At 54.9% G+C, this 11,496-nt stretch overlaps 2 protein-coding genes across 3 annotated transcripts in view; both read left to right on the top strand.

The window, feature by feature from the left end:
* Positions 1-7,845, top strand: Emilin1 (elastin microfibril interfacer 1). Of its 2 annotated transcripts, none has more exons than XM_021162606.1 (8): positions 1-611; positions 1,549-1,674; positions 2,085-2,305; positions 3,489-5,414; positions 5,823-5,957; positions 6,503-6,520; positions 6,652-6,789; positions 7,188-7,845. In XM_021162606.1, exons 1-8 carry the CDS (start codon positions 442-444, stop codon positions 7,523-7,525), a joined length of 3,072 nt encoding a protein of 1,023 aa, XP_021018265.1. In that variant the 5' UTR covers positions 1-441; the 3' UTR covers positions 7,526-7,845. The 2 variants fall into 2 exon arrangements, with proteins under 2 accessions (XP_021018265.1, XP_029333842.1); XM_029477982.1 differs by having other exon boundaries at positions 531-611; positions 1,531-1,674.
* A 252-nt stretch (positions 7,846-8,097) lies between these two features.
* The window catches only part of Khk (ketohexokinase), a 10,269-nt gene continuing 6,870 nt past the window's right edge, over positions 8,098-11,496 (top strand). The window contains exon 1 of the mRNA XM_021162331.2: positions 8,098-8,568. Within this exon, the coding sequence (XP_021017990.1) occupies positions 8,477-8,568 (92 nt within the window). The 5' untranslated portion in view covers positions 8,098-8,476. The remainder of the gene's footprint in view (positions 8,569-11,496) is intronic.

Genomic DNA, 11,496 nt, shown 5'->3' on the forward strand with positions numbered 1-11,496 from the left:
CCTCTCAACAGCCACAGGGGCAAAGCTCTGTCATCCTTAGGATCCAGTCATCAGGGAACAGAACAGGGAGACCAGAAGAGGGCCAGCTGGAGCCAGGGGGTGGAGGCTCAGGAAACAGTCTCTGAAAGGGGCAGGGACCAGGCACAGGAGGCCAGGGGCCCAGAGAACAGACTCCCCTCAGAAGTACAGAAGAGGAGAGCGGAAGGAACTGAGGGAGGGACAGACAGGAGCCTGAGGAGGAAAGAGGAGGGGGAGAAGGGGTCAGGCCCAGCAGCCAAGGAGGAGGCGTGCAGCTGGGGGCTGCAGGCAGGAAGCTAGGGACAGAACTGGCTCCTCGGCAGAGTACTGTCTCCTGAAGCAGCGGCATCCCCTGGAAGTGTAGTATAGGCATTATTGGTCAGACCAAGATGTGTCTCTAAGGGCAGCAAGGAACATTTCACCATGGCCCCCAGAGCCCTCTGGAGCTGCTATCTCTGCTGTCTGCTGACCATAGCCACGGAAGCTGCCAGCTACCCTCCTCGAGGTTACAGCCTCTACACAGGAGGCACTGGGGCCCTGAGTCCTGGGGGACCCCAGGCCCAGAACTCACCACGGCCTGCCAGCCGCCACAGGTAAGATTCTGTATTCCATCCAGGGCTGAAGGCTGTGGTTGGGAAAGCCTTTAGAAGGTGGGCAACAGGCTTAACACAAAGAAGAGGACAGCGTGAACACCCATCCGTCAATGGCCTACCCATATGCACCTTCCGATGGAACTTTTTCCAGGGCTTCAGTAGCCTAAGGGGGATCAGCTCTCACCTCTTCCCTAAGGAGGTCTGCAGTTGGGTGCCCAGGGACACTACACCAAGGGGTATGGACTATCCTTCCTGCCAGCTGCCAGCTGTGTACCAGCCAGCTCTGGATCAGGCAGACCTTTCTCCTTCGCTAGGGCTTCCTTGGCCCCATCCACTAATGTATAATTCTGACACTCCTCCTGCTCTGTTCCCTCTGGCTCTACAGCAGCTCACAGACTAGAAGCCAGTGTGAATGGGGTCAAGAGTGCAGCACCGCATGCCCCAAGGGGACAGAGCCCATCAGTGGTTTATTCTCTACTTAAGCATAGGTCGGACATTTGGACACTGGCCTGCCCCACTCTCCTCTTTGAAGGCTGGGTGGAGGCACCATGAGCAGGGGGTCATGTACAGGAACCCAGCTTACTCAGCTGGGGCTTGAGATAGGCCCAAAGAAGTACACAGGGACTGTGAACTCTAGGGTACCCTGGAGCCCCACAGTCAGAAGGGCTGACTTCTCTGTGTGTGTTTTTATCATTATGTTTTTCCTGTCTTGAAAAGTCTTTATCTGCCATAGTGACACAAAGTGTGTGTGTGTGTGTGTCTGTGTGTCTGTGTGTGTGTGTCTGTGTAGGGGAGGGGAATGGGTGCTGCCCCTGCAAAAACCCTGTCTTTCAACGGGTCCTTAAGGCCCCCTTCATCTTTTGACCCTCCTTCAGCCTCTGGGCCCACTGGGGCTTGTGTCTTTGGTCCTTTGGCCCAGGTAGGATTGTGCCTACAGGAACTGGTGTGCCTACGTGGTGACTCGGACAGTGAGCTGCGTCCTTGAGGATGGAGTGGAGACCATTGTCAAGCCAGACTATCAACCCTGTGGCTGGGGCCAGCCCCACTGTTCCCGAAGTATCATGTGAGGCCCCAACTTTAGGGGATTGGGTGCTTACTGGGATCCGGGCAAGGGCAGACAGCTGGTGGCCATCTAGGGGGTCTGTGCAAAGGAGGGAGCAGGGGGAAGGACAGGACTTCAGTCAGAACCACTTTGAGAAGACAGCCGGGTCCTAGCTTGGCTGGTGAGCTGCCACGGGCATTCTCCCCTTGTCTCCAACCTTTGGGACTGCTGCTGACACAGGTCAGTCTTAAAGAGATTAGCTTAGGGTTCCAGCACAGGGAAAGAAAGAACCAGGATTTAGCCCTTGACTAAAAAGCAGATAGCTGTTAACTGAGCAGGACCACACACTGGCTGGAGAGGTAGACCCAGTCTGAAGCACAAGCCAACCAGCTGCACTGAGAGAATACAAAGTCTTCCTTTCCTCTGGCCAGGTACCGGAGCTTTCTTCGCCCTCGCTATCGGGTGGCTTACAAGACAGTGACAGACATGGAGTGGAGGTGCTGTCAGGGTTATGGGGGCGATGACTGTGGAGAGGGCCCTGCTTCTGTTCTGGGCCCCGCACCCTCCACACCACTTCCCCGGCCCAGGCCTGCGCGCCCCAACCTGTCTGGCTCCAGTGCCGGCAGCCACCTCAGTGGACTAGGAGGAGAAGGTGAGCCTGCATGTTGCTAGGGATGGGAGAATCCTGGGTGGAAAATGTGAGGCCCAGCTGTGGAGGGAGGGAAACCTCTATACTCTAAACTTGGGGGGAAGGTGGGTAGAACAGAGGTAATGACATCCCTGAAACTTCGAATGTTTGCATGCTTGTGTGATTTGAGTGTGTCTGGGGGCCGGGTGGGGGCAGGGCAGAGCTTGGGGGAGACTGATTGAAAGACCTGAAAACTTAAGATCTGAATAAGACAAGAAGGCATAGAGACAATTTGTTCACATACTCCCTCTTGTGGTCAAGGTCCTTCGTAGTCGGGAACAGCTGTGGGAGAAGCGTGGGGAATTCCTTTGAGAAGCTCTGTCTGCAGGGAAGATAGTTAAGACTACAAATCCTAGCATGCATTGCACCGGACTACAGGTTCCAACCCCCTCTGGGGCCCCTGGAGACTGCAGGTCCCAGAATGCAATCTCTGTCGTGTTCTTTTCTCCTATGTGTATGAGTTAGGCTAGGCACACCGGATGCGTGGTCCTTTCCTGCCAAAGAGATAACTGAACTATAATTATGGAAACAGGAACTTCTGGTTGACTGGCTGGCCCGCCGGCACCCCAGCAGGCTTGCTGCAAGAGCCTCTTGTTTGTCCCTCTGGTGGTTTAGGGAAGGGCCCAGTCATTATGACAGTGGCATGTGAAGTACTTTCCCACATTTCCATTTTAAACTGTTTGACAGCCCTAAAAGGCAGGACACATAGTGTCAATCGCATTTCCAGATAAGGACATGGTTTCCAAGAAGTCAAGAGGTCCCGGGGACAAGTTGGGTGGCCGGGTGATCTAAGTTTGAAATTTGACATGGCCACTTGTTAAACGTATTCTCTGGAACTACTTGCCTAATTTCCCCGTTTCCTGTGCCATCAAATGGCAAAAGTATCTGCCCAATAGAAAAGTTTTAAGAGCTGTGGTCCAAATCTGGCCCAAGGACATTCAGTGAATGGTGTTTCCTTCCTTCCTTCCTTCCTTCCTTCCTTCCTTCCTTCCTTCCTTCCTCCCCTCCACCCCCTTTTGCCCGAATCATCCAAATGAGAGCCTTCTGACCCTTGACTCTTGCTGGAGTTGGGGTAGGCAGAGACTGGGCCATAGAATCTGAGCTCTGAGATCCAGCTGCTCAGTCATCCGCCTTTCTCTCTCTTCAGGTCCTGTTGAGTCAGAGAAGGTGCAGCAGCTAGAGCAGCAGGTGAAGAGTCTGACCAAAGAGCTGCAAGGCCTTCGGGGTGTCCTGCAGGGGATGAATGGGCGCCTAGCAGAAGATGTACAGCGAGCTGTGGACACAGCCTTTAATGGAAGGCAGCAGCCAGCAGATGCAGCTGCCCGCCCGGGCGTGCATGAAACCCTCAGTGAGATTCAGCAGCAGCTACAGCTCCTGGACAACCGTGTCTCCACCCATGACCAGGAGCTGGGCCATCTTAACAACCATCATAATGGAGGCCCTGGTGGAGGTGGCAGGGCCTCAGCCCCTGTCCCAGTTCCTTCTGGCCCCAGTGAGGAACTGTTGAGGCAGCTGCAACGGCAGCTACAGGAGTCTTGCTCAGTGTGCCTGGCGGGGCTGGATGGCTTCCGCCAGCAGCAGCAAGAGGATAGGGAGCGGCTACGAACCCTGGAGAAGCTAATGTCCTCTATGGAGGAGAGGCAACAACAGCTTGTGGGACCTGCCATGGCCAGGAGACCCCCCCAGGAATGCTGCCCCCCAGAGCTGGGTCGACGAGTGTCAGAGCTGGAGCGGAGGCTAGATGTAGTGGCTGGCTCACTGACAGTGCTAAGTGGACGCAGAGGTTCTGAGCTCGGAGGAGCAGCTGGGCAGGGGGGCCACCCCCCAGGCTACACCAGCTTGGCTTCCCGCCTTTCTCGCCTGGAGGACCGCTTCAACTCTACCCTAGGTCCCTCAGAGGAGCAAGAGAAAAACTGGCCTGGAGGACCAGGGAGGCTGGGCCACTGGTTGCCTGCTGCTCCAGGACGGCTAGAAAAGCTGGAGGGACTACTAGCCAATGTGAGCAGGGAGCTGGGTGGCCGCATGGATCTGCTGGAAGAGCAGGTGGCAGGGGCTGTCCGGACTTGTGGGCAGATCTGCTCTGGGGCGCCCGGGGAACAGGATTCTCGGCTCAGTGAGATCCTCGGTGCCTTGGAACGCAGGGTGCTGGACAGCGAGGGCCGGTTACAGCTGGTGGGCTCTGGCTTGCATGAAGCAGAGGCAGCCCGGGAGGCTCAGCAGGCTGTGTTGGAGGGACTGCAAGGGCTCCTGAACCGGCTTCGGGAGCGCATGGATGCACAGGAGGAGACAGCAGCAGAACTCTTACTGCGCCTCAATCTTACCGCAGCCCAGCTAAGCCAGCTGGAGGGCCTGCTGCAAGCCCGTGGGGATGAGGGCTGTGGCACCTGTGGTGGTGTCCAGGAGGAGCTGGGCCGCCTTCGGGATGGTGTGGAACGTTGCTCCTGCCCACTGTTACCTCCACGGGGCCCTGGAGCTGGCCCGGGGGTTGGGGGACCAAGCCGTGGGCCTCTGGACGGTTTCAGTGTGTTTGGGGGCAGTTCAGGCTCAGCCCTCCAGGCCCTTCAAGGAGAACTCTCTGAGGTTATTCTCACCTTCAGCTCCCTGAACGACTCACTCCACGAGCTCCAGACCACTGTGGAGGGTCAGGGTGCCGATCTGGCTGACCTGGGGGCCACCAAGGACAGCATCATCTCTGAAATCAACAGGCTACAGCAGGAGGCCACGGAGCACGTCACAGAGAGCGAGGAGCGCTTCCGAGGCCTGGAGGAGGGCCAGGCACAGGCTGGCCAATGCCCTAGCTTAGAGGGGCGATTAGGCCGCCTTGAGGGAGTCTGCGAACGACTGGACACTGTGGCTGGGGGACTACAAGGCCTACGTGAAGGCCTCTCCAGACACGTGGCTGGGCTGTGGGCTGCAGTACGGGAAAACAACAGCACCAGCCTGACACAGGCCGCCCTGCTGGAGAAGCTGCTGGGGGGCCAGGCAGGCCTGGGCAGGCGGCTTGGTGCCCTCAACAATTCCCTGATGCTCCTGGAAGACCGTCTGCAGCAACTTAGCCTAAAGGACTTCACTGGTGAGGACAGAAGGCATGGTGGGGTGTGCAGGGAGGGAGATCCCTTTTCAGGCCCCTTCTTGCTCCCTGCCTCGCAGCCAGCGAGGAGGCCTAGTGTTCTCACCTCCTCTTTGTTCTGCCTCAGTCCTAGCCCCTACTGCTCATCAGGGAGGTTGATGTATGTCTGCAGAGAAGCTGTTGTGGTGTAGCTCCCTGCCCTCCTTCTGGTTGCTTAGATGGGCCTTTGGGTGGAACTGGGATGTGGCTTGTGCTGGGATGTGGCTCTATCAATCAGACACCTTGCCTGCAGCCCGAGGGACCCCGTGTCTCCATCAGTCTTCCCCATCTCCTACCTGTGGTGCCACCGCCTTTCCTGTCCGTTGGAAAGCATGACTGACCTTCATCTCGGTTTTGATTTTGTTACCATAGGACCTTCAGGCAAGGCTGGGCCCCCGGGGCCTCCTGGGCTACAAGGGCCTCCTGGGCTACAAGGGCCTTCAGGCCCTGCAGGACCTCCAGGACCTCCTGGCAAAGACGGACAACAGGGGGCCATTGGCCCACCAGGTATGTTGGATGAGACACCACTATCCTGGCAGCCCTGCATAGTATTCCACACTGAGCTTGACAGAGAAGGAGTAAGGAAGCAGAGATCCTGATGGCTGACAGTGAAAAGAAAGTGACTAGGAGCTGAATGAAAGTGGCCATTGGGGGCTGGAGAGATGACTCAGGGGTTAAGAGCACTGACTGCTCTTCCCAAGATCCTGAGTTCAATTCCCAGCAACCACATGGTGGCTCGCAACCATCTGTAATGGGATCTGATGTCCTCTTCTGGTGTGTCTGAAGACAGCTACAGTGTACTTGTATACATGAAGAAAACAAGAAAAAGAAAGTGGTCATTTGGCTCCTGGGCACTGTGGTCTCCCTGCCGTATTACAGTTCATGTAGCGTATGAGGAGCTCCTGGCTGAGGCTGTGGTCTAGCATCTGCCCAGACTGGAGCCCACTTACGCTTTTCTTGGCATCACATTCCAGAGCAGTGCAAGAGAGCAGATGTTGGGTGAGGGCATAGTGAGAGATGCCCTACTTACTGTGGCCCCTTTCTTCCCACAGGTCCTCAAGGGGAGCAGGGTAAGTCGTTAGACTCTGGAAGGGGCCAGGAGCTTGGGCCTGGAGGACAATAGTCCTCAGGCAGCCTGGGCAGCAGGGACGGGGACTGGAGTTTATTTATGAGCATCCATGCTAACACTATCTCTATTCAGGAACAGAGGGAGCACCAGCAGTCCCCGTGCCTAGGGTAGCATTTTCAGCTGCCCTGAGTTTGCCACGGTCAGAACCAGGCACAGTCCCCTTCGACAGAGTCTTGCTCAACGATGGAGGCTACTATGACCCTGAGACAGGTAACTAAAAGGCCGATGGGTGGCATAGTGAGGTAATGGGTGAAGCTGAGCAGTGCTAATGCCTCTTTCACACCTCTGCAGACAAGTACAGCTTTTCACTTGTAATTACAAAGACCTCTATTCTTTCCATGCACTCACACCACAGTTAGGCAGAGAGAGAGTTGAGGAGGGGAGGAGACATCCACACCACACGGATCTTTACTGGGACAGACTCCAGCACACACTCTGCAGCAACTGCTGGAGATGCAGCAGGGGATCCCCTGCAGTGTACAGTTAGTGAAATAGCAGGGAAAGGACGGGTGGGCCACTCCACAGCCAGGAGTGCTGTACCCACTCTCCGAGAGACCTTCCTTGTTCCAGCCAGCATCTCCCCTCCTGACTGTCATCTTTGTCTCCAGGTGTATTCACTGCACCACTGGCTGGACGCTATTTGCTGAGCGCTGTACTTACTGGGCACCGGCATGAGAAAGTGGAAGCAGTATTGTCACGCTCCAACCTGGGCGTGGCCCGCATAGACTCGGGAGGCTATGAACCCGAGGGACTGGAGAATAAGCCTGTGGCCGAAAGTCAGCCCAGCCCAGGTGCTCTGGGCGTCTTCAGCCTCATCCTGCCACTGCAGGTCGGAGACACTGTCTGCATCGACCTGGTCATGGGGCAGCTGGCACATTCCGAGGAGCCGCTCACCATCTTCAGCGGAGCCCTGCTCTACGAGGACACAGAGCTTGAACAGGTGTAGACAGGGTGGGCCCGACCACCAAACTTATCTACAGGGGCCGCAGAGCCACCTGGATGGTGGCTACCCACCAAGGCAAGGGCAAGTCTGGCGACCACGTCCCGCTGCGGTTCAGGCATCCAAATCGGTCACTCCGTACATTGTGACTGCGTGGTCTCTGGGACCGAGGCATCTCCTCTTGACTTTTGGCCTCACTGCCGTCCCCACCTGAGCCCTCTCCAGGACCCAAGCTGCGGAAGAGGAACCTACCCTCCAGGGCTCTCCCCAGTCCACACCACCGTACTAAACTATTCAGGAATAAAGACACTTTTTTTTCTACAAAACATAGCTATTCTGCTCTAGTACATGTTTGGGGGTAGTTAAGGGACAGGACAGGAGGAGACAGAGTTCTACGGAGGAAACCTAGGCTGGTGATCTTTGGGTGTGCTCCCTGCTAAGGGCGCCTGCCGACTCAGGGTCACTGCCGCCGGTCCCCCAACGGCCGCTAGGGGGCGCTGGGCCAAAACCACTGCGAAGGCAGGCAGCGTTCCCCGTCACGTGACACCGTTAATCTGGCGGGGGGCGGGGCCTCGGCCGGGTGGGCCACCTTGGCGGGACGAGGGAGAGAACGCTTGCTTCTGTGCTCCGCCTGCGAAGGAGAGGTTTCTGTAGCCAGACTGAGCTAGTCCGGGTGGTCCAGGGTCTGCAGCAGGCGCAGAGGGATCGGAAAGGCGATGCATTACTAGTGCGCTTTCGCTTTGACAGCTGAGGCGGAAAAGTGAGAGGGCCTGCCATTGGCCGGGCTAGGTAACCCACCCTTGCAAAGCAGAAAGCTCCCTGCGGGAGGAGTTCTGCACGCAGAGGAGGAGCCAAGGTAGCCAGTGAGAAGTTGGGACACGGTCCTCCAGTAGATAAGAGGCAGAGCCCAGCAGGAACCCCCTCTGCTTGCGAGTAGGAAGCTTGGGGAGCAGCCTCATGGAAGAGAAGCAGATCCTGTGCGTGGGGCTGGTGGTGCTGGACATCATCAATGTGGTGGACAAATACCCAGAGGAAGACACGGATCGCAGGTAGGGGCGCCCAAGCCCCTCGGAGATCCCAGGGCCGCTGTGGTCCTGTCTTTTTGCGTGTGTCACTGCTAATCGGCTGCTAAACCAGGGATAGCCCTCTGTCTCCATGTGGTGAGGCCTGAGTTCAGCTTGGCGTGCAGGCGTTCTCTGTCCCGGAACCCTAAGGGGTACTCTGTGAGAATGAAGACATGAGACTGGAGACCTTTAAAACCAAGACCCAGGGGGTGTGTTGTTTTGTTTTGACGGAGTCTTGCTTTGTAGCCCAAGCTGGCCTAAACTCCTTTAGCCTCCAGAATTAACAAGAGTGCAACCGTATGCCTGAATCAAAACCCAGGCTTTCTCTAGTGTGTTGTTAGCTGTTTACCATTTCAATCTGCCGATCATCAAAATCCTCAGTTTACAGAGTGGGCTGTAATGATTTTTTTCCCTCCTGAGCCCTCACACACCTGATAAGGTGCCAGACAAATTTTCCTCACCCCCCCACCCCCACCCCAGGTCTTCCAACTCCTAGCCTATGCACTTCTAATTTACCGCTTACAGCTAAAATAAAACACCAGGTCGCTAGCAGTGAGTGGTATGTGATGTTAAACTACTCACATTTAAAAGCCTGGCCTTGGCGTTTGAGCCTTGCCTAGCTCAAGGACTGTGTAAGCAAAGCTGGAGGCTCTCTGGGTCAGACAGGGAGAAACTTGGCTCATGAGCCACAGCAGGCTTTCTCCTGGATCTAAGTGCCAAGAGGGGTCTTTACAAAGGTGGGTAAACATCTTAGTGGATGTTCTCAGAACATTCTCAGTTGTCTGGTAGAAGTTAAAGTGTCCTTTGATGGTTCTTATCTTTGCTCTTGATAAAGGCCACTCCAATGTGCTGCTGTGCCGTGAAGGCATTCTGTGGGGTGGCATACCGGCTTTCTCTTGGTGTGATCTAGCACCCTGAACAATGAACGTTGTATCTTGGATATTAGTTAAAAGGAAGTTCAAGGTTGACCCCTGGCAAGACACTAGCACGCTGACAGCATTGAACTCACGGGGTGGGGGTGGGGGACTGGGTGCTCTCTGGGCTTTGGGTCCACAGAGTGCTGTTGCAGGCTCCCTGGGAACTGTGAAAGACCCTTTCCTTAGCTGAGGAAGCAGGAGCTTTGGAGCAGTGGAGTAGTACTTATCAAGCCACATGCATAGCAAGCATCAGAGCACGATCATAGCTCATGTATGTCCCCATGTTTAGTGGGTGGCTCTACCTCCTGCCCTGATGTATTCTGTGTCGGTTGCTGCCCATCTTGTGGGGTTTACCCTTTGCTTTCAGTTGCTCTGTTTGAGATTAGAGCCCTTGCCAGGAGCACAGGGACAGTGGTGCAGGAGCACAGGGTATGTCTGTGTGTGTGTGTGTCTGTGTGTGTGTCTGTCTCTCTCTTAAAAGATTAATTTATTTCATTATTTTTATGTGTATGAGTGTGTATGTGTACCACATGCAGCCCTGATGCTCAAAGACGTCAGAAGAGGGCATGGGATCCCCTGGAACTAGAGTTACAGATGTTGTGAGCCACGATGTGGGTGTGGGTCCTGTGCAAGAGCAGCAAGTGCTCCTAAGTGCTGAGCCGTCTCTCCAGCCCCCACCCCTTGAATGACGTATTTTTTATTTTATGAGCATTGGTGTTTTGCCTGCATTATGTCTGTGTCTGTATGAGTATGTCTGATCGCCTGGGCCTGGAGTTACAGATAGGTATGAGCTGCCATGTGGGTGCTGGGATGATTTATCTATTTTTTTTAAATATTTATTTATTTATATGTAAGTACAATGTAGCTGTCTTCAGACACTCCAGAAGAGGGAGTCAGATCTCGTTACGGATGGTTGTGAGCCACCATGTGGTTGCTGGGATTTGAACTCCGGACCTTCGGAAGAGCAGTCGGGTGCTCTTACCCACTGAGCCATCTCTCCAGCCCCCTTATCTATTTTAGGTATGAGTGTTTCCTCTGCGTATGTATGTATTTACACCATTTATGTACCTGGCGCCTATAGAGGTAAAGAGGACTTTGGGCGTCCTGAACTGGGATTATGGATGGTTGTGAGCCACCGTGTGGGTGCTGGCAATTGAACCCTGGTCCTCTGAAAGAATGACAAGTGCTCTTAACCACTGAGCCATCTCTCTCGCCCTGAGTGTTTTCTTATTTGAGGAAAACATGCATATCTCATTATCCAAGCTCTCCAAAGATTGTATTCGAACATGTAATACCGCTAGACAGAAGACCCCATTCCCTCCAGCTTGTTTGTCTGAAAGACTACTAGAAGGAGGACACTTTATCTTCCTGCTGATAGAGTCGGTTCCATTTGGAAGATAGAGCCCCTTCCCTCCTGACCTCAGGGTGCACTTCCTGCTGCAGACCTGGGTTTCTGTTTAACATCCATGTGTTTCTGGACTCTGTTGAGTCTCCCAGAAGAGCAAGACTGTGTAGGATCCAGTCCTTCCTGACATCTCAGCCACATCTGACCTAGGAACTCTCAGAACGTGGGGTTTGTAGTCAGATGGCCTGGCTCCTGTTTCCCAGAATCCATGCTGAGGAGAGCCTTCCAGACAAAGAGCCTCATGCTGAGCGCTCGCTGCTTCACAGCTTGAAGCTTCAGCATGGAGGAAGAGGTAACTGAGGAAGAGCCAAACCGGCATTAAGAGAACCCTCACATTGAGATGGCCCCAGCAGGTTCCTGGTTCCCTAGAGACAGGTGGATGCGGCTATGCACTCACTAGAATACAGCCCAAGATGTGAGAACAGAGCCCGCCCTCATCCCAGCTCCTTCTCAGGACTGAGCCTCAGCAGCTCCACTTAGAAAATGAGCTGAAACTCATCCTGAGGTCATATAGTAACACTGGGTCCCAGACCCATTTGCTCTGGAGGCTGTGTGCCACAAGTGACCCACGCGTCTACTCCATGTCAGCCA

This window comes from Mus caroli, chromosome 5 (genome assembly GCF_900094665.2).
Source record: "Mus caroli chromosome 5, CAROLI_EIJ_v1.1, whole genome shotgun sequence".
In the NCBI taxonomy this organism is placed as follows: domain Eukaryota; kingdom Metazoa; phylum Chordata; class Mammalia; order Rodentia; family Muridae; genus Mus; species Mus caroli.